Source organism: Salarias fasciatus, chromosome 8, assembly GCF_902148845.1.
Source record: "Salarias fasciatus chromosome 8, fSalaFa1.1, whole genome shotgun sequence".
Taxonomy (NCBI): domain Eukaryota; kingdom Metazoa; phylum Chordata; class Actinopteri; order Blenniiformes; family Blenniidae; genus Salarias; species Salarias fasciatus.
The window spans coordinates 18,820,503-18,843,481 of NC_043752.1; the positions used below are offsets into that span (position 1 = coordinate 18,820,503).

Consider the following 22,979-nt stretch of genomic DNA (forward strand, 5'->3'; position numbering starts at 1 on the left):
CATAACTCCACCAATTAGTCATAAAAAAGAATCATTTTGCTGTGTGTACACCTGGTTCTCCGCTCTGAAGCTGGACTTCATTCCTCTACAGTCTGCGTTTTTATTTTCTCTCCTCCTTCGGGGGAAAGCGAAGTGCTGAAAGGTGCTTTGCGGATTTCGTTCCTCGCAGCCTGCTGCTGAGTGGCGCGGCGTCCTCAGACTGATGGCCGCTCTAATAGGCCTGTCTCATGTATCATCGGCGGATTGACTGTCCTCTCGTTTGGCAGGGATTCCAGCAGATGGATTTCAGACAGAAATAAAAAAAAAAAAAAAGCAGGAGCCGGGCTGAAGATTGGACAGTAGAAAGACGAAAGACGCCCTCTTCTTGCGCGGTCGGGATGTGCAAGGAGGAGGATTTATTCCCAGAGGAACACAGACAAGCAGTTATACGCTCCACATGCTCTCTCTCTCTCTCTCTCTCTCTCTCTCTCTCTCTCTCTCTCTCTCTCTCTCTCTCTCTCTCTCTCTCTCTCTCTCTCTCTCTCTCAGCCAATGTGCGCGCGGTGACGCTGCGCAAAGGCAGGATCTTCGGCTTCATCATCGTATTTATCACACCCGCCCAGCGCTCGCACGCGCTGCCAGAGGTCCGCTGCGCTCTCCAGCTGTTCTGCTGCGGGTCGCGAGGCTGCTCGGCCCTGCCGCTGTTTCGGGGAGGAGGGTTCTATTCCCGGGCTACCTGTACCCGTTCTCCGTTCGGCTCGGCGCGTCCTGGATCTCCGCGGCTGAATGCGAGCACGCGCGTCGGCCACTTTCCGGGGACTTTCCCCCTGAAGACACTTCAGCGTGAAGAGCTGCGCTCCTCCCGTGCGCGGGGTTGGGTGTTTTCGGTTTTTTTAGTGTATTTAATTTTTATTTCCCGGGGAGCCTGATGCGCGCGGTGGCACGGATCGCTTTGGGATTCCTCCGCCTGACATTCTGCGCTCGTCCCGAGGTAATTTGATGAGCGGAGAGGAACGCGGAGGATGAGGCTTGCGCGTGCCGCCCGCCGGTCTCGGACGATTCTGCGCTGGTGAGAAAGCTCTCTCCCCGGAACGACCACAGGCTGAACACTGCATCCTCCACTCAAGACGGCCAGCGAAGATGGGAGCTACGTGTTTAACGTGTATTTCGTCCGCCTGGCGTCCAGTCTGATCAACATCATCAGCGATGTAGTCAGCCTCTTCCTCTGCGTCCTCATCATCTGCAGCAAATACTCGCATCTGCTCAAACGGGAGACCATGAAGATGATCCTGCTGCGCAAATTCCGGGTCCTGCTCCTCATGGTGTTCCTCATCGCCTGCTCCATGCACATCATGATCGACCTGCTGCCCAAGCTGGAGCGGCACGGCGGCGGCGGCGGCGGCGGCTGCTCCTGCTCGCACGCGCCCAGCGAGGAGCCCCGGAGCTGGGGGGCGAAGCAGCAGGGCTGGCCCAACAAGCACACGCTGCGGATCCTGCAGGACTTCAGCAGCGAGCCGGGCTCCAACGGGTCCTCCCACTCCCTGGAGAAGCTGCCGGCCGCGCCGGGCGACGGGGCGCAGGCGGCGCGCGGGCTGGAGCCGCAGAGGAGGCGGCAGTTCATCCAGGACGCGGCCGTCACCAAGCACGCGCCGGCCCGGGGTTCCCGGCTGTCCGCCCTCTTCGACCACCCTCTGTACAGGAGGTCGCTGCCGCCGCTGACGGACGAGGACACGCTGTTCAACGTCAACACGGACATCAGATTTGACCCCAAAGCCGCAGAGGACCAAGCATGGTGACGCTTGTTTGTTTGTTTGTTTGTTTGTTTTTTGCAGACTTTAAGCAGTCAATCCATTCTAATGCAACAAAAGCTGCAAATAAATCATCTGTTTAAACATCACAAAGCAGGGGCTTTATAGTTTAGTCTTGAGCAATCACATTAGATTAATTCTGCATCTGTGCTCGGCTGTTACACAACACCTGTCACACTCCACACTCAGCCTGCTCTCCTGTGTGTCTTCCAGGAACGGGGACAGCAACGCAGACGAGTTCAGCCCCGCGGGGGAGCTGACGGCCGACTCCTACCCCAACTGGCTCCGCTTCCACATCGGGATTAATCGATACGAGCTGTACTCCAGGCACAACCCGGTGACCGACGCCCTGCTCAAGGACCTGGTCGTCCAGAGGATCACCAGCGTGGGTGAGTCCGAGGGAGGACGGGTCTGCCGGGCTGATTCCAGACCTTCTTCCTGACAAACCCAATGTTTTCCCATCGGAAGCCTCCACCAACACTCCACCATACAGCTGCAGTTTCTTCCTGTCTGTGGACTTGAATGGTTTTTGTCCACAGCTTCAGTGAAGCCTTATTATAAGTAACATCTTCATACATGTTTTTCATTTTTGACCTTTCTCCTCTGTCTTCAGCCTGACGTGCAGCCGTTATTTCTGACCTGTATGAGCTCTACAGACACTTTGAAACACTTAACCTTTGTAGTTTTGTGACATGAATGAATGAAGGGTCATCCGCCCCCCCGTTGGGTTGGGAATCACTGATCGAAGCCACATTTCGTTCTTCTCTGCATGTTTTGCCAGACTCCAGTTCGTGTTGCGGATCGTTGACGTTGGCGCTGAGTTTTGTGTCTTTCATTGGTTGTGACATTTGGCTGCTCTAGTTTCTCCTGCAGTTTCTCTCAGTTATAAAAACACATTTTCATTTCAGGTTTTGCAGATATTTTGACTGAAATCATGAAAACATGAAGCAGTCAGAGGCGGGTTCTCAGGCCCACTCCTAGAGGAGATGTTTGGGTTCAGATCTGCTTCGTGAAATGGAAAATATAAGCCCCGGTGACGTTGAGTTACATGTTCAGGCACAGTTCCTGGCCTGCTACCTGCAGCAGGGAGCAGCAGGGATGAGGATTTATCTGGAAAGGCTAATCAAATTCCATAAAAGGCGGCTTTATCTGCCTCAATCTGGCAGCGTCGGAGCGCTCTGTAACCAGAAACCAGAGAAAAATGCTCTCTTCTATTCTTTAAGGGCGCTCCTGGCCGCCGCAGACGCAGACAGACGTGCACACAGAGGTGCACACAGGCGTGCACACAGGCGTGCACACAAACGCAGCCAAAGTATGCATGAAGATGGGAGTCAGCTGCAGGCGGTCCGGCTCTGATCGGCCCTGCACAAGGAAACAAGGGAAAAAAAAGAAAAAAAAAACAATAAAAAGCCCCACAACACTGTTCCCAGCATGCATTACTGTAGAATACATGGAGCCGGAGAGAACACCTGGTCTCCATGCAAATCGCACCACTCCGGATCAAATCACACGCCTTGGCTGATTTTTCCTTCATATTGAATGACGGGCGCGTGGTAAACATGGCTGCCTGGCTCAAGAGACGGCGGTGATGATCCGTGCTGGAGCATGGATTCACTTCAGGAGGTTTTTTTTTGTTCTCAGTCTTCCAGTTTTCACATTCCAGAAGCGCTGGAGGACTCAAGGTCACCTGTCCTGCACACCCTGCACCAAGCAGCTTCGCAGCAACGGCGAACTTTCTTCTGGCTTTCAGCAAAGATTAAATACTTATCCGGTTAATCAAACCAGCGTAGCAACTGGAATGTCTTCATTTTGTGCGTGTGGAGTCAGAGCGGCTCTCTCCCTCTCGCTCTTGGTCTCTCGGCCTCGCTGGATAGAGGAAGGAGTTCTCAAAATCTCTTGCCAGCTAAATACATGGTGTCTGGGTAATTATAGAGTCTTAACACAGGCCCTGGGCAGAATACCAATAGACGCCAACAGCAGTCATCTATTATCCAAACTGCAGAGAAGGAGCACTTCACTAGAACCTCCTCTAGAAATCTTCATCAATGGCGATTAAACACACCCCGTCAGCAGACAGACTGAGGAGAAAGGTTTGAGTGTTCAGTTCCAGGACTGTGTTTAAAATGCCTCCACGCCCGGTGGGTTCTGCGGCAGGTGGGGTCAGACGGACATTGATCCTTTCACTTCTGATTTTGTTCCCTGTAAACACTCTGCCGCCGCTCTCGGTCCCCATATGTAAGAGTAAATGAAAACATTGACCGGGAGGGAGCGTTGCTCTGTTGCGAAACGCCACCGAAAGCATGGCTTCCTATTGATCAGGCGCCGCTCTTCACTGGACTCCACGGCGGGCTGGGTCCGTGTCGCGGAGCAGGGCCCAGTCCCAGGAGAGCCTGTGGAGCCTGCATCGCGTTCCAAAAGACAGCAAACATGGAGGACAGAGGGCCGAACGAAGGCAACACCGAGCCGCCGCAGGGCGAGTAAACAGCAGGGGAGCAGAGAGCGGCGGCCGGCCTTCACCCCCGTGCCGTCGAGCAAACACTGCGACGCGACGCGAGCTCGCATACGCAACAGTGAGCTCCTCCTGACTGGCGGGGGGAAAATTGATGTTTCAAGCTCCGCCGGTGCCAAAACGCATCTGTCAGCTGAGATCAATGGCAGTCAAACGCATTTCTCATCTAAAACAGACACCGTGTGAAAATAACGCCGCTTCGGTGCGCAGAGCGCCGCGTTTAGGGGAAGGTGTCAGGATTTACGTGCACTTGATGTTTGGACCTTGGTTGCTTATTTAAATCTTGATAAGTCTTTGTGTTCATTGTTTGGTCGTAGTTTTCTTTTTTACTGAGCAGGAAAACAGGAGAATTGAGACTTTGTGAATCAGAGCTGCTGGAGGTGGAAACGGCCGCCGGCTGCGGTGTAATCCAGTGCAGATAAGCTAAGCTGTGATGGTGGAAGCTTTCCGCTAAGATGAAGACCGAGGCGGATTTTATTGATTTCGGTGCAGCCGTATCTTGATCAGGTTGTGGTTTCTAGGTATCTCCGCTTCCTGTTTTTCACCCTGAAGAACCTGGCTCTCTTGCTTATGTCTTCACGTGAAGGAAACTCATTCAGAATCAGCCATTTTATGAATCTTTTGACTTGGCTCGGTGGATTTCCAGGCTGGTTTCCTGTTCCTGTCACCCCACTAGACTGGATCTCAGAAAGCCTTTAGACCCCGCCCTCCTCATATCACAACCTCTGGTGTCCACATGAACTCTGACCGGCGCTAAAATAGCCCTGAAAATAAATCCCCAGGTCTGCTCTGTATTCCAGAAAGCGTCTTCTTCTGGGTTTCTTTGATTCGTGCAGCTTCAGAGCAGGCGAGGCGCCGGGCCGCCCTGTGATCTCTGCCGCTCTCTCCCAGCAGTGTCCTGAGCTCCACGGTGGAAACCGCCGCCTCGCGCAGTATGAAAGAGCAGCATGTTGTAGTGTTTGAAGTGCTGCTTTGGTACGGCGAGGACACGCGTTTTCACCTCCATTTCTACTTTTTCCCATAACTGCTGATCCTCTTTTCTCCACCTGGAGTCCGGAGTGAGACTGAAGACATTAACGGATCCTCCATTGTTTGTAGTTGATGGTGATTTTTTTTTTTTTTCTGTCTGACTCCAACAGCCATGAAGTCTGGAGGAACGCAGCTGAAGCTCATCATGACCTTCCAGAACTACGGACAGGCCCTGTTCAAACCCATGAAGTAAGCCTCTCCGCTCGCCGCCGTGCCGTGTGGTCGGAGGAACCGCCTCCTCCCTTCAGATGGTTCAGGTTCGGCCTCCGTTGTCGGGCCTTCAGCGCCGTTTCAGCGTTCATCTCCAGCGGAGGTCCTCCAACAGCGACACCCCCCCCCCCTGCTGTTTCACCACTGATTCATCTGATCAATCCCCCGTCTTCTGATAATGTCACCCCGTCTCCGCCGCTAAATGTCAGCGTCTTGTTTTCGGCGCTGGATTGGCGCGCCGGGTAGCAGCAGCAGGTGTCTCAGTCGCTCATAAACCAATTAAATCCATAAACAAAAAGGTCCGGTTGACCTTTCTACCCGGGCAACTGTTGTTCCTGATAACTGTTTATCAATACTCATTAATGGCTGGATTGTTAAGAGTGAAGAGCGGAGCGTCTTCCGGAGACAGACGGGCGAGTCCGGCGGAGCTGACTGGACCGGCGCTGAGATGATTGCAGCTTATTGTCTCCGTTCAAACTCTGAATAGTTCAGTTTCAGATCTGAGGGAGAACAAAGGGGGAGATGATTGAGTTGAAAGTAGAACACAGCGGCACAACAGGCTGTGAAGACTCTCCGCTCGCTGCGTTCTCTTTCGTTTCTGTAGCCTGGTGGTAAAAAAAAAGGTGTAAAAAGTGCTGAACTGAGCCGGCGTTGGTGTTTTTGCGGTAACACAAACCGCCGCGGCGTCGTCTCGAACTCGACGCACGTACGAGCGATGAATGTCAGGGAGACGGCGCTCTGGATTCCCGGCGTGCGGCGGTTTGTCACAGCAAGGACACGGGTTTTATTTCAGTGCCTGCCGAAGGCCGGCAGACAAAGGACGGCCAGAAAAGGAGAGAGATCAGGGAGAATTCAGATCACAAGACGTCCCCGGGGAGGGCGATCTCAGCCGCTCCCGCAGACCAATCGGCGGTTTGCCGCCGCTTCTCCTCGTCTCGTCATGTGAGCTCATGTGGAGCTCAGCAGAGTCCAGACCGACAACAAACGGACCTCAGATTCACTCGAAGAGAAAGAGAAGAGAAGCAAAGTCTCACCAAGTTGTGGACAAATCCACGATTTCTTCGTATTTGTTGAAAATGTCAAACATTCGTCTGTCTTGAGCTTGTTTGTTTTAGTTCAGTTTAGAGTCAGACTTGTTATCCCACACGCTGTTTGTTGTTACTTTTCTGTAGTTAGCGTCTATATTGGTGCCAGGCTCAATTTCCTATGATTTCTTTGTGCAAAGCCTCCGTTTCGCCTTTACTTTTTCCTTTGAATGGGTGAATTCCTGTACATCACGTCCTCATTCTGGCTGAAAGAGAGGTGAGGAGCGGCAGAAGTGCCACTTTCCCTCGCTTCTCCACCAGAGCTTACCACTGCACACCCCTGTAATACACCTAGGCTTAAAGCGCAGAGGAGATAAGTCTGCACCTCTGCTCGATACTGCGAAATACTCCATTAATTCTCATTTCCTTTGTCCACACTGTCATATTTAGACGATAACACACCCCGAGAGAAGTGCTCTCTGCTCCTAATTCCTCCTCGATTGGCGGATTTAAATGCCAGCCGTCCTTTGTGATGGCGACGGTAATTTAATTGAGGGTTAATGGTTCTGTTGTCTGGCCTGCGTGTGTCACCGTGAAGGGTGGGGTTAAGCCCCAGGATGATGTTTCAGAAACGCTCGCTCGGAGGCCGCGGTAATTACCGTTTCAGCCGTTGCACGCTCAGTCGCGCCACGCCTGGAGTCAGGCCGGGAGGAAGACGTGAGCGAGGAGGAGTCAGGAGAGGTGAAGGGGAAGGATGGCGGAAGACAGACGGACGAGCGGAGAGGGCTGTCAATACACCGACCGAGCCGCAATCCGCAGATTATCTCGCTGCGCCGCCTCCAATCTGAACCCAGGCGGAAATGTGAAATAGCGTTTTCCCAGAAAAAAAAAAAAAGAAAAAGAAAAAAGCAGAAGCCCCGGGTGACGGGGTGGGATGAAAATCTGTTGCTTGACAGTTGTGGATGTCAGAGCTGCCATGATGTCTGATAATCCTGAAAAACGGCAAGAGCAACACAGAGGGGGGGGGGGGGTTTACTCCCTCCTGCTTCAATGCACTTGACTTTAACAAAAATAGGGCAACCCATGCTGGCTTGTGTGTGTGTGTGTGTGTGTGTGTGTGTGTGTGTGTGTGTGTGTGTGTGTGTGTGTGTGTGTGTGTGTGTGTGTGTGTGTGTGTGTGCGTGTGCTCATTTGGCCTGCAATCAAGGTCTCTGCAGAACTGCACAGTCATTCACTTGCACGCACGGCTCCCTCTCGCCGGCGTCCGCGGGAAAACACGCACATCCACTTAACGCCCGGCGTGGTCGACTCCCCGCTCCCGGCTCGGCCGCGGCGTTTCCACACGGCGCTTCAAAGAGACAGAGGCTGGGAGATCAAAGCCCTCTCCGTGCGCCTCCTCTCCACTCCGATGCCAGGCGATCAGGCAGCAGCGCCGGCCGCCTCGTGTCCGAGGACCCCGGCTCCCCGGCAGGTCTCCTCTGCTGACCGGCTCTCCTTCTCATCTTCAGTCTTCTCTCTGTCCGCTGTTTGTTTTTCTCCCGTTCGCCTTCTTCACTGAAAAAGCGTCAGATGCAAAAATCCATTAACGGGCTTCTGGATCGATCCCCGAGGTATTCGGTCTGTTTTCTCCCCTCAGAGGGAGCGGAAACGATCAGACGCTACAGCGGCTGCGTCTGTTTGCTTCTTCTTTATGTGTCAGACCCCAAAAAATACGCCCTGGTGTGATTTCCCCCTCAATGCGATAGAGATATAATCACCTTGTACTCCGCCGAGACGCCGCTGAATGGCCCGGAGTTTCTATTCACTGTTATTTAAAGGGATGATTCACACAGCTGTCTGTGGTCCACTTTTCCAGACAGAGAATAAACTCCAGCTTTACTCAGACTAATCTAACTCCAGGCTTGTTTTGCAGTATTTGTTAAGACTGCGGGCCGGGTCGGATCAGAGAGGCTTTATGGGAGAGGACTAAAGATCCAGACTCAGGCCGAGCCTGATGAGGCTCCGGTCAGCAGAGCGGAGCGTCAGCGGCTCTAACCGCCGCACTGTAGCCTCAATAACATCCAGCTCCACGCCTGAGCTCAATTATCAGCGTCATCATCCTGTGCATCCTGTTATTCCCCTGGTCAGGACTGAGACAACCTCCAATTAAAGCATCTTCACAAACAAAACTCTGAGTGCTGTCAGGTCAGCACACCTGTGGAAGGAAAACATGCTGGGTGTTAAAACGTACAACATATTTACCTTCAGAAGAAAAACTAACACCAAATTAGCAAATGGAGGAAAGGAAAAACTATCTTTAGTCAAAATATGATAGTTTTGTAGCTGTAGGAAAAGATACAATAGTAACATACACTTCCATGGCTGTTAAACAAATAGAGCCCAGTATTGTCCTTCACATCAAAGGTAGATATTTCTTGTCCTTTGTGTGCCTGTAATATCAGACAGTCTTCTGATTAAAAAAACAATTAATAATCAGGATAAAGACAGCTGCTACTTTTTGTCTATCAACTACAAATTCAACTTGTTTTCATTTCTAGAAGTAACAGTGTCATCTGCATACAGCTTTGTAGATTTTACATTTGGAAGTTCTTTTAAAGCTCAGTGATCGATAGCATGGAATAAAAGGGAATAAGGTCGACAGGGCATGCATGCACATGTTCCTAATTCATATCGTCCCTTTATTCTGTGTTTGTAAGATTCCAACAATCATCCCTGGAGTTGATACTGTGCGTCCGAACAGGGGAGCAGGTACAGTGGTTGTGAGGAACCGTTTGAACTCTGAGACTAAAATGTTAAAATGTTCTTTGAACTGACTGGATTCCTCTGGGAGGATCACTCTGACAGGAAGACAATTTGTCCCTTCAAGTTCATACTAATGCAGAAAATGTGTCTTTTGCTGTCAGAAATGTCCATGTAGCTTCCAGAGCAGTGAACAGCGGTGCAGGTAATACGTGAGGATCCAGGGACCTTTGTTCCCAGTCCCTCTGTGTACAGAAACAGACGTGTACTTTGTATTTCTTTCAAACCAACAGTCTTTCCTGCGTGTTTTCATTTCCTCTTTGGACCCTCGCTTTTGTCTTTCTGTCATCATGACTTTGCTCTGCTGTGAGCCGCTGAGATGTGATTGTAATATTTACAGTGAAATTAGTCTCCGAGCACACAAAGCCCATTAGACGATGAGCGCAGATGATCGACGAAAGGAGGCGGGGAGCGGCTGATGATTGATATAATGATGGTCTTCCGCCTCTCCTCGCTTCCACTTAATTGTATCGCTTGTCAATCAGCCGACGGTCGGCTCAGTCGCAGGCGAATCAATCAGAGTATTCCTAGAAGAGATATCTGCTCTTTCCGCCGCGATCCATATCTGCTCTGGATCTGGCCCCTGAGTAAAGTTTGATTGACATGTGGTGGAGACGGGAGCCACATAATGTCACCTCGTTTGTGTCAATAACATATTGACAGCAGCGCAAATAGCAGCCCGGCGGAAACGTCTGTGTTAAACGTGAAATATTAGCGGGAAATCGGCCCGTCTAGCAGCTGACGTTGAATCATCAAGCTGCATCTGCTGTGGGAGGAGGTGGGAGAATGGGATGAAGCAGCTTTGTCTGCGGATGGAGAGGGCACGAGTCGACCCGAGCAGAAAAGAAAACATTTTCAGAGCTTAGAGCTGCATGGATTTGTCCCCAAATGAGAGAAATGACTAAGCACCGGAGGGCTGATAGAAACGGGACAATTCAGCGATTGTTGCTGTCTGTTTGAGCAGAGATGTAAATGTAACTGCGTTTTTCAGAGTATCTCTGGGTGCTGTCACGGCGCGCACATTGTACTTGTTTACTGTGTGATATTGTGTTCACAAGGTCCTCTGTGCCTCCGCTTTGACTTTGAGTCAGGAAATAAAAGGGATGAATCGCCTCAGGACAAGTCATTCGGAGCACAGATGATGAGTGCAGCTCGAATTCATGGCCGTGCCAGCGCCGCGGGGCACGGAGCGCCACATTAACCCTCAAACGGCTGGCCTCACATATCTGGAAGTGGTGCTCGGCACACTCAGGCACCTGCAGTGAACCATAACATGAAGCATTTAAACCACGTCTCACACAGAATAATTAAACCCGGATCTTGAGTTCCGCTTCCGCACGACATGGCAGCTTAATTTCGGTGCTCCCCGACAGATAAAGAAAACAGCCCGAAACTTTGAAAATATCCTGAATGACGACTTCAAGCAAGTATGGCAGATAGTAGGGCAAACAGAAAAGCAAATAGGAAAACTCAAAATGTAATGGCGACGAGAAATGAGGATGATTGGCCGCCGCTAACTCGAGCTAGCCGGAGTAGCTCCCCGGCGAACGAGCCTGATGAAGACGATGCCTCCCTGCACAGCATTCTGAGCGAGATAAAAGACTTCAGACGAGACAACAATCAACAACTAGCAGAAATTAAACAAGAACTACAAAGAACAAACAACAGACTAGACGAGGCCGAAGGGAGGATTGAAGAAGCTGAGACCGCATTACAAGCTATGGCTACATTGATAAAAAGGCTAACGCAACGCCAGACCAACATGGAGGCTAAACTAGTTGACCAGGAAGGTCGGGCTCGCCGGGACAATCTGCGGATTCATGGTATACCTGAACAGGAAGAGGGGAGCGATATTTGCGCTTTTTTGGAAAAGTTACTGAGAGAAACGCTGGATATTACAGAAGATATGGAGCTCAAGATTGAGCGAGCACACCGGACCCGAGCAGCTGATCCGGGGGAGCAGCGGGTGAGACCTCGATCCATTATCGCTAAGTTTGCAAGCTACCGAGTGAAGGAAGAAGTGATTCGCAGAGCCTGGCAGAAGAAAGCAGTGTACTACAACAACACTCGCTACTTTGTAGACCATGACTACCCCCCTGCGGTTCTCAAAAAGCGCGTTGAATATACGGAGGCGAAGAAGATCTTAAAGGAACGGAAAATCAAATTCCAAGCTCCGTACCCGGCAAAACTCCGGGTTCACTACGAGGATGGCATTCAAACATATCAGAGCGCGGCAGAAGCGACGGAGGACATGGCGTCACGGGGACTCCCAGTCTCCGTCATCACCGCACCGGTTCAAAAAGACCTCCGAGAGCTTCAACTTATCTCATCGTGGCAGAGGAAAGGAGACACGAAGGAAACGGAGAAGGCGGCCGGAGAAGGAGGATCCTCTCAGAGAAGTTACAAAGAGAAACTACAGGAATACAAACGAAATGCACACTCAAACAAGTAAACCCCCTCCCCTCCCTTTATTGTCAATAACAGTCTGAAACGTGCAGTTTCAGATAGGTTTACGGAGAGACGACTTAGTTTTTTTTTGTTTTTTTGTTTTTTGTTTTTTTTGGGGGGGGGGGGGTGGAGGGTGACACTTTCTCTTTTTCTTCATTTTTTTCCCTCTCTCCCCTTTTTTATTTTTCTCTCTCTCCTTGCAGGGTGATATGGGGATGCTTTATTATTTTGGATGTCCCTAAGTAATGGACTGTTTTACGTTAGGGGTTGAGATGGGGGAGAGGACAGAGGGAAGGGAAAAAGGAAAAAAAAAAAAAAAGTTTTCCTATAATTGTTGTTTAACGTTGTCGGGACACTAAGACACAATGGTCGTGTTGACTGATGGCATGTATCCATTTCTCGGGGCCCCTCTCTCAATAAGGAGAGGGTTTTCCCTTCATGAGTGCTTTAACATCACTGGCACCATAAAGGCTCGATTCGATCGAGCCTCATTTTTGGAAGCAACAGAGGACTCAAGATTTATGTTTCATTTATATTCACACACAGTTCTGTTCTTGAAGTTCATAAAGTTTTTGAGTGTTTTTGGGATGTATATTTTTTTTAAAGAAAGGAAACAGCACAAAACGGGGAGGGGAAAAAAAAAAAAAAACAAGCACAGATATTGATACAAAATTATGACAGGCCCCCAAAATCTTAAGATTATCTCATATAATATTAATGGAATACTTAACCCAATAAAAAGATATAAGATTCTGAGTAAACTGAAAAAGGAGAAAGTACATCTTGCATTATTACAAGAAACACATTTAAGTTCAACTGAACATGAGAAATTAGGAAGAATGGGTTTTTCTAAAGTATTCTACTCATCGTATAAATCAGGCCATAGAAGAGGGGTTGCTACTTTAGTATCTCAAAAAATTCCCTTTGAGAAAACCAGAGAAATTAAAGATAAAGAAGGAAGATATATATTGATCTCAGGAAAAATAGAGGGTACAGAGGTAACAATACTGAATGTCTATATCCCACCAGGTAGCACTATTGACATCTATAGGAAAATATTTGACCTAATGTCAGAGGCAACAGGCATCCTTATATGTGGCGGAGATTGGAACATCCGAATTAATCCAAAGCTAGATTCCTCCAAAATATTTGTACAAACCCTACTCCATAAGAAACTGAAGATTCTCATGTCAGAACTAGGAGTGATAGATCCTTGGAGAGACTTACACCCGACAGAACGGGATTATACATATTACTCACATGTTCATAATGTATATACGAGGATCGATTATTTCTTAATCTATAAAAGAGACTTTCATAGACTGCATAAGTGTGAACATGGTAATATTGATCTATCTGATCATGCTCCTGTTCTATTAACAATTAAAATAAACAATAACTCAGGAAATACATTATGGAGACTAAATTCAAATATCCTTAATAATACACAATTCAAAACACAAGTGAAGAAAGATATAGAAAATTTTCTAAAGGAAAACAATAATGGAGAGGTTGCCGTCGAAATTGTATGGGACACATTAAAGGCTGTCATGAGGGGAAATGTGATTTCTTTTTGTGCAAACAAGAAGAGAGAAAGACAAAAGAGACTAACTAAATTAACTGAGGAACTGGAGGAGCTTGAGACAAAACACAAAAAAGACTTAAATTCAGAAGATACATCAAAACTAAAGGAAATTAGGAGTGAGATAGATAATCTACATACCCAAGACATACAGAAAAAGATGATTTTTACAAGACAAAAATATTATGAGGCTGGCACTAAGTTTGCAAAATTATTGGCTAGAAAAATTCAAAAACAAAATTCGGACAGCACTATTTACAAAATTAAAGACCCAATTACAAAAACTCTAGTATATAAAAGAGAAGAAATACAAACTGCTTTTCAAAAATATTATAGTGGACTATATGCTCAACCACCTCTAGAAGAGGAACAAAATATTCAAGCGTTTTTAAATTCTCTCAATCTGCCCACCTTAACAGAGGAACAAAATAAAAAGCTGGTGGCAGATATAACAGAAGACGAACTAGATAAAGCAATTTCTAGGTTAAAAACTAACAAATCGCCAGGACCAGACGGATTCTCATCCGAATGGTATAAGACATTCAGGGCTGAACTAAAACCGAGCCTCATTCACATATTTAATAAAGTTTTAAAAGACGGAAAGATCCCCCCGACATGGAAAGAGGCCACCATATCAGTTATACCAAAACAAGGAAAAGACAGACTGGAGTGTGGTTCATTTAGGCCAATTTCAGTTCTTAATGTTGATTATAAACTATACACATCAATCCTTGCAAGAAGAGTCGAAGAAGTCCTCCCCATGCTAATCCACACGGATCAAACTGGATTTATTCCATGCAGACAAACGCATGATAATATCCGCCGTTCTTTACATATCATAAACCACATCCATGAACAAAAATTAGAAGCACTACTGGTCAGTTTAGATGCCGAGAAGGCCTTTGACTCGGTGAGCTGGAAATTTTTATACAGGGTACTGGAAAAATTTGGTTTTCATGAAAATTTTATTAAAGGAATCAGTTCTCTGTACAGTGACCCCACTGCCCGAGTCAAAATAAACGGATATTTATCCAAAACTGTCAGGCTAGAGCGTGGCACAAGACAGGGCTGCAGTATGTCGCCGCTGCTTTTTGCACTCTTCATTGAACCGCTGGCTCAATGGATTAGGCAGAGTGACAATATTAAAGGAATTTACATAAATAAGGATGAACACAAGGTGGCGCTATATGCAGATGACGTATTGATGTACCTGTCTGAGCCTTCTAAATCTCTCCCTGATCTATTTACTTTATTAGAACAATTTGGTAAATACGCAGGATATAAGTTAAATATCCAAAAAACACAAATTCTAAAACTAAATTATTCCCCACCAAAAGAAATTCTAGATAGTTTTAACTTAAAATGGGATCAAAAATCAATAAAATATCTTGGAGTGATACTGCCAAGGGAAATAACAACAATAAAACAACTCAATTATGACCCTCTTCTTAATAAATTAAAATCAGATGTATCAAGATGGAATTCTAACCCATTTATGAGTTTCATCCAGAGAATAGAATGTATTAAAATGAATGTTCTCCCAAGAATTTTATTTATGTTTCAGGCTCTCCCAGTTGAGATTAATAAAAAGCAGTTTGCTGAATATGATAAAATTCTCTCAAGATTTATTTGGCAGGGGAAAAAACCCAGAGTGCGATATAAGACATTGCAACTCCCCAAAAAAGAAGGCGGAATGGCTTTCCCTCATTTAAAAGACTATTTCTACTCTACCCAAATAAGGCCTCTATTAAACTTATGTAATCAGGATTACAATGCAAGATGGAAAGACATAGAAAAGAAACTAATTCAAGATTTTCCAATTCAAGCAGTGTTAGGTAATAAGGCTATAGATCAAGTAATGCATAAGCTAAAAAACCCTTGGTTAACATTTCAACTTAAAATTTGGAATACAATTAAAGCAGAATACAAATTACAAGACAAATTATGGATAATCAGATGGAGTGCATACGACCCAGATTTTAAACCTAATCAACTTGATGTCAGATTTAAAACATGGGTAGACAAAGGAATTACAACATTCTATTCACTAACAAATAAAGGGAAATTAAAAGACTTCCAGACTCTCAAAAAAGAATTTTCTCTCGGACAACAGGACTTTTATCGTTTTCTGCAGCTAAGGAATTTCTTTGATAAATGCAATAAAGAACATCCAATAGATCAGGAAGAACCAATATTAAAAGAAATCCTTAGGGCATACTCAGGTGAAGCAACTAAAGGAATTATTTCAAGACTCTATAAAGGTTTCTTAACAAAAAAATCATACTCCACAGATTATATAAAAAACAAATGGGAAAAAGAAGGAGAACTTGAAATGACAAAAGAAGAATGGCAAAATTACTGTGAAATGCAATGGAAATGTACTAACTCACACATGTGGAGGGAATTCGCCTGGAAATGTTTAATGAGATTTTTTATCACACCAAAGTTAAAATCTTTTTACTCAGGAGGAGACTCCAAATGTTGGAGAGGCTGTGGGAATCAGGAAGCAAACTATTTACATATGTTCTGGAAATGTCCAAAGCTACAAAAGTTCTGGCATGAGGTTCATAAAACAACAGAAGGAATATTTGGGATTGGGATTCCTATTCATTTCAAGACATTTCTCCTTGGCGAAACTGATCTTCTCAAGGGAATTGCTCATAAAAAACTATATCGAATAATAATGATTGCAGCTAAGAAAACCATTACCCGGCGTTGGTCACAGCCAGACCCCCCTATTACCAGAGAATGGGTTGATACAATTAACAACATATATACAATGGAAAGAATCACCTCCTCACTCAATTTGCAAAAGGACAAATTTAGTAGGATATGGTCAAAATGGGTCTCTTATATGGAACAGAAACAACCAAATTTTAGAAACATACTAGACTGAGAAACTGCAAGATAATCTTGTAAATGTGCTGATTCTTATTCATTTATTAATACTATTGGTTTTTTAATTTAATTTTATTTATTTTTTTCATTATTGTCTTTTTTTTCTTTTTCCTCAAACATCCCGGTTCAGGTGTTCAAAAAAAAAAAAAAAAAAGAAGAGTTTTTTATGCTGGTTTGAAAAAGTTTTGACAAATGTAAACACTGTTTTAATGTTATTTCTTTGAATTTTCCGTAAATATTGTCTGTTGTAAAATGTTATACTCTGAAAATAAAAAAAAAAAGAATAATTAAACCCTGTGACGTGTGCGCTCGCGGCGAGGAGTTATACATGAGCGAAATGCACTTTTTTCACATGGAGTTTACATGTAAAAGCCTTTTTATGTAAAATAAAACAACCATCATCCCCGAAAGATAACATGACGTTCCTTCGCTTCATAATCCAACATGGCTGCACTGTGTAAACACACCGTCTGAGCCACCGCTTTCTGTTCGGGTTGTTGAATAATTAATCTCAAGCTATTGCCACAGTGAGATGTGTGCCATTGCACTTCTCCTCAGTGACCTGCACTTCTGTTTTTATACACTCGCGGTTCCTTTTTCATAGGTGTTTATTGGCGGAAACAGTTTGGACAGAAGAGGTGTTGAGTGGAAAACAAAGCCTCTCGTGTACGCAGCGAACGCCGCCGCCGCCGCCGTAAACGGAGTGTGCAGGAGCTGAGCGTGTTTTCCAGAGTGCAGCGGAGTGATACGCACGCACACATGGCGCCCTGAGGCTCGGCGATCTGACCCCCTTCCTGCCTCCCCTGCAGAGAGCGTGACACGCCGCAGGCCACTAAACGCGTTAGCTCGTCCGCCGCGGCGCTGGGAGAGACGGAGGAAAACTAATAAAACCGAAAAGATTACATTTCCCTTGACGCCATCCAAACATGGCACAGGAATCGTTTTCAGTCTCGCCAGCTCTCGCCGGCGCCAGATACCTGGTGACGGCACCTGACGCTGCGTTAGCGGGGCGCCGCGGCGCTAAACGTTAGCAAAATGAACGGCGCCCAGCTGACACGCTGCCCAGAACGCTGAACCCAGCTGAAATGATCCGTACTGGACAGAAGTGGAGCCACAAGGCAGCGAAGCTCACAGACGTCAATAAATTACAGCTTTTTCTTTTCTTAGGCTCCAAACGCTCCAGAACAGGAAATACAGCATTTCCTTAAATAGAGAAGTCTTCTGCCCCAGTAATGCATAATTTTCATGCTTTTAAGTGCATATCAGCAAAAGAATAGCTTACATGGAAAGGCTTTTTGTCCACATTACTGCCTCTTAAAGACAAAGAAAAACCCCAACCCCTCTTCTCTCGGAATGTGTTTTTGTCAATCCACACAGAAAATAACTCGTCCTCCAGCTCCGTCCGCTACGCTTTATGCTGTCATGTAAAAAGCTCTATATTGCCCGCTTAATAGAACCTTTTAACCGGGCAGACGTCGATGTGGCGCACCCTGCAACTAAAAATAAAAGGCCAAACTGGCCCCTGTTGATGATAATCTTTTAATATGGGGCAGACAGCGTTATGGACAGGAACGTAATGGAGGGCAGCGCAGACCGATGGCGCTCGCCGCTGCAGAAGCAACAACATGCAATAAGCGCACAGTAACAGAAGCTTATGCAACTAATCTAGGGTCTGCTGGGGGGGCGGGGGGAATGGGGTGTGTGGGGGGGGGGGGGGGGGGGGGGGGGGGCAGCATGCTCGCAAGCGTCCCACTGTAATAATCTCTTAATGTACCGTTGGCATCCTGCCATCCACTGCAATCAGCCGTGGCGATCTATGTGGAATGTACATATTAGTAAGCCTGTGATGTTCTCCACGGTAATGGATCCCAGCGCACGGTGCCACTTTTAATTAGCGTGCTTGATTAGCGTCGTCGTTAGGTTTGACGCGCCTGTCGTCAGCTGCCGCTCGCTGCTTTTCTTCCGCTTTTACAGGTTTTTTTTTTTTTTTTTTAAATCATCTGTGCGCCGGCTGAAAACTCGACGCCGGCATCCGTTCTCAGTGTGTGTGTGTGTGTGTGTGTGTCACAGTCTTCCTGCCACCTCTGATGACTTCAGACATGCAGCTGTTTCACTATTCAGTGTAATTGACAAGGAGGAGAAAGCACTTGTGTGTTTTTTTCTTTTTCCTGCTGGTGTCTCTGTGTGTGTGTGTGTGTGTGTGTGTGTGTGTGTGTGTGTGTGTGTGTGTGTGTGTGTGTGTGCGTGTGTACTCTCGTACTCTTCGTGCAGCAGAGCCTAGCTCGGGCCTCGGAGCAGCGGGAATGTCTTGGCGATGTTATCAGTCCGCTGCCCCCTTCAGGTAAACCTTATCAGCTCCGGTGCCGCGCTGAAGGAACCAGAACACAGGAACGACAAGCCGGCATCCAATCTGCATATCAAAGCCTCCACCGAGCTCCTCCGCCATCTGGGTCTGTGCACGCTGGCATATGTGTGTGTGTGTGTGTGTGTGTGTGTGTCCTGGCAGCGCTGTGCACAGTCACACACACACGCGCGCCGTTTCTCTGAACTCTCAGGGCCGATAACCGGTGAGCTCGGTGGTATTTCAATGTGTTTGGACCAGAAGTCACCGGACACGGTTTTATCTGGCTAGCTGATCGTATGTGTGCGACCTGTGCGTCTCGTTACTCTGCCCCCTACAGGTCTGCCACGCTCATAGCAGCTCCCTGATAAACTCATTGTTTTCCCAGAAATGATGAAAAGAAGCTTAATTGCTCCCTGAACCTCTCACACACACAGTCCCACCCGGCGCAGAGTGTGTGTGGGACGGCAGGCTTTGACGCCGACTGTCATCTTGTCTCTTTGCTCGGACGCCGCCACCAGTCAATGTGAGCTCCACTTCGTCTCTGTGAGGCCCCGCCCCTCGGCGGCTGACAGTGATTCATGGGCCGGAGCCTCTGAGGACCAGGGGCGCAGTGCAGGGCGTTCCAGGACTTTAATGTCTTCCCAGAGTCAGCGAGGACAGGCAGGGGGGACAGGGTCATGTGTCCTGAGAAACACCGCCTTCTTCGGTGTGTAAACATGAAATCACGCCGTATGCCGCTTTTTCAGTTGAACATTTTCGTTCCTGTCGGTTTGTCCAGCGTTGGTCCTGGTAGAACAGCAGCCTGGCCTCGCATCGTCTGGGCTGCTTGCAGGATTTGGCCTGGATGTGTTTTCCTTTCTGAGAAGCGCTTGCCTCGCCGTTCTTGGAAGAATGGCTTCCACCTGTCTCTGTTTTGCTGCGCGAGCCCAAATGCTGAGGCCAAACAAACCTGCAGACGTTCCCAGAGCTGGAGGAAACGGCTCCGCTGTGTTTCAGGTGAAAGAGCCTCGCTGTTGTGTTAATTAAAGAGGGAAAATTCACATGCTGTCGCAGTCTGAAGAGGCTGTGTGGTTTCTGGTGTTTTCTATCAGCGCCGGAGCTTCACCTGGCTTCTGCTTTGATGGTTCTTCTTGTCTTCGCCTTCTCTGCCCATTAAGGGTTCCTGTCTCTTCACCCGGTCCTGGCGGCTGAAACTGATCCCCTTTATAAGCTGCCGTTAGTGTCAGAGAAAACACCTTGGGGGGATCATTAGACTGTAATGAAGCAGGAGGTAAAATGCCATGTTCGCCGCTCGCTCTCCGGCATTCCTGATTGTCAGGTTTAATTATAGCGTCGCGAAAATCTTTGGCTCTTTTATTTTTTCTCCTCTCACGTTTATCTCGTTTCTCCTGCTAGCCCTCCACCTCTCTGTTCCTCGAGACGGACACTCGGTCTAATTAGTCTTCCTCTGCCCCCCCTGAAGAGTGGCCCTCCGCAGGAGGGAGCGCTGGGCGGCGTGCCGCCGCCGGGGCCACGCCGCGGTGCGTAATTAGCAAACAGTGGAGTGGCGGCTGAGGTTACGCAGCTGTCAGCGCCGGGGCGACGGTGTGGATGCAGATTAAAACATCTGTTCCACTCTGCCGCGCCGCGCCGCATCGAAGCAGAGAAGTTCTGCCGTTTCTTGCCAGTTCGGCGCCGCCCGGAGCGTCAGCGCTGACGACGGCGGCGGTGGAGGAGGAGGAGGAGGAGGAGGAGGAGGAGGAGGAGGAGGAGGTCGGGGAGACAAAACAAGTGATGCAACCAGCCTCAGATGGGGAAGATTACCGAGGCCCAGGTCTCAACATGAAGCGGGGCTTCGCACAAAGAAGGGGGCTGGGTGTTCTGCAGCAGTCAAACAACACACACACACACACACACACACACACACACACACACACACACACACACACACACACACACACGGCTGCAGAAACAGCATCAAGCTACGGCGCTGAAGTATCAGTTACACTCCCGCAGCAGGGTGTATTTTTATTCATGGACGCCGACTGCATCGTGTGCAATCAGCACTGTAAGTGTTGCAGTCAAACCTGAAAGAAAGCGACAGGTAAACCCTTCATTGACCGACTGAACACTCAGTCAGCGTTGGATTCTTTCCATCTATGTGTCTTAATGACATGAATTATCTCGCAGGTGTGTTTCATAATTTAATTGGGTGCATCGTGACTGGTTGGAACTTTATTTGTGGAGCTGGTATTTCCTGTAAATGTGGTTGTTTGTCTGGTTCTGCTCTGTAATGGATCGCTGTGCCTCGATCTGCCGCGCTGTAATGATGGATGGAGGAAGATTCAGGTTTTATTCCCCCTCTTTTTCAAGTTATGCAACCATCCTCAGATGGGAGTATTCCAAAGCCTCCTCGCAACACACAAGTCTCAGCATGAAGGAGGGCTTCATAGAAAGCTGGATGATAAAAGAGAAGAGGGGCTTGATGTTCTGTGGCAGTCAGCCTCAAACAAACACAGACTGCCTGAGAAACAGGGTTCAGAGCTGAAGACACAATTTCTCTCTGTGATTCAGGAGGTCTGGGTGTTTGTCTCTGTCTGATTCAGGAGGTCTGGGTGTTTTTCTTTCTGATTCAGGAGGTCTGGGTGTTTTTCTCTGTCTGATTCAGGAGGTCTGGGTGTTTTTCTCCTCTGATTCAGGAGGCCTGGGTGTTTTTCTCTGTCTGATTCAGGAGGTCTGGGTGTTTTTCTCCTCTGATTCAGGAGGTCTGGGTGTTTTTCTCCTCTGATTCAGGAGGTCTGGGTGTTTTTCTCTGTCTGATTCAGGAGGTCTGGGTGTTTTTCTCTGTCTGATTCAGGAGGTCTGTGTGTTTTTCTCTCTGATTCAGGAGGTCTGGGTGTTTTTCTCTGTCTGATTCAGGAGGTCTGGGTGTTTTTCTCTCTGATTCAGGAGGTCTGGGTGTTTTTCTCTGTCTGATTCAGGAGGTCTGTGTGTTTTTCTCTCTGATTCAGGAGGTCTGGGTGTTTTTCTCTGTCTGATTCAGGAGGTCTGGGTGTTTTTCTCTGTCTGATTCAGGAGGTCTGGGTGTTTTTCTCTCTGATTCAGGAGGTCTGTGTGTTTTTCTCTCTGATTCAGGAGGTCTGGGTGTTTTTCTCTGTCTGATTCAGGAGGTCTGGGTGTTTTTCTCTCTGATTCAGGAGGTCTGGGTGTTTTTCTCCTCTGATTCAGGAGGTCTGGGTGTTTTTCTCTGTCTGATTCAGGAGGTCTGGGTGTTTTTCTCTCTGATTCAGGAGGTCTGGGTGTTTTTCTCTCTGATTCAGGAGGTCTGGGTGTTTTTCTCCTCTGGTTCAGGAGGTCTGGGTGTTTTTCTCTGTCTGATTCAGGAGGTCTGGGTGTTTTTCTCTCTGATTCAGGAGGTCTGTGTGTTTTTCTCTCTGATTCAGGAGGTCTGGGTGTTTTTCTCTGTCTGATTCAGGAGGTCTGGGTGTTTTTCTCTCTGATTCAGGAGGTCTGGGTGTTTTTCTCCTCTGATTCAGGAGGTCTGGGTGTTTTTCTCTCTGATTCAGGAGGTCTGGGTGTTTTTCTCTCTGATTCAGGAGGTCTGGGTGTTTTTCTCCTCTGGTTCTGGAGGTCTGGGTGTTTTTCTCCTCTGATTCAGAAGGTCTGAGTGTTTTTCTCTCTGATTCTGAGCTTCTGGCTGTTTCGTCCTCAGACTGACTATATAAGGTTGTAACAACAGCAGCTCTTTTGTCCGGTCTTCATTCATTTTGATCCACAGTTGTTCTTCTTCTCCATAAAAGCATGTCTTTCCACTGCATGGCTGTTGTTCTCCAGCCCGGAGTGTCTTTAAGCTCAGTCTCAGGGATGTTGAGCTCTCAGGAGACTTTCTGTCCCGTCGGCTGAATAGCAGCTCTGCTGATGCTCAGTCTGTCTTCACGGTTAATTCTCTCTCCAGTCTCTGTCTGTAAACCACTTTGAGGATCACGGGACGATCTCCTCTGACTGCTTTTGTTTACCAGACTCTCTTTTTGTGCTCGGGATCATCACACGTTGCTCTCAGTGACTCCATATTTTTTAGCAGCTTGACAGTTTTTGTAAGTCTCAGCCTCATCGATCACCGTCAGAGTAAAATCATTATCACTCCTCCTGCGTAGCTGATCAGTCTGACCTACTTTTGAGCCATTTTTCTCCAGGTGATTGCTCTATATGGCTTCATTTTTTACACTTACCCGGATGCTGGTCGCACTTTGTGGGAAACAGACTGTATCTGATGTTTTCTTACATGAAAAGAACAGACGGACAGATGTACATGAGACGGAAGAAGGCCTCGTCTTATGTTTTGATGAATACGGGAATTTGTTTTACATGA

At 47.6% G+C, this 22,979-nt stretch overlaps 1 protein-coding gene across 1 annotated transcript in view; it reads left to right on the forward strand.

Moving 5' to 3' along the window:
- Positions 1-591: 591 nt before the first annotated feature.
- Positions 592-22,979, forward strand: part of fam20cb (FAM20C golgi associated secretory pathway kinase b) — a 44,314-nt gene continuing 21,926 nt past the window's right edge. Inside the window, exons 1-3 of the mRNA XM_030098221.1 lie at positions 592-1,771; positions 2,001-2,176; positions 5,436-5,514. Of these exons, the coding sequence (XP_029954081.1) occupies positions 1,257-1,771; positions 2,001-2,176; positions 5,436-5,514 (770 nt within the window). The 5' untranslated portion in view covers positions 592-1,256. The remainder of the gene's footprint in view (positions 1,772-2,000; positions 2,177-5,435; positions 5,515-22,979) is intronic.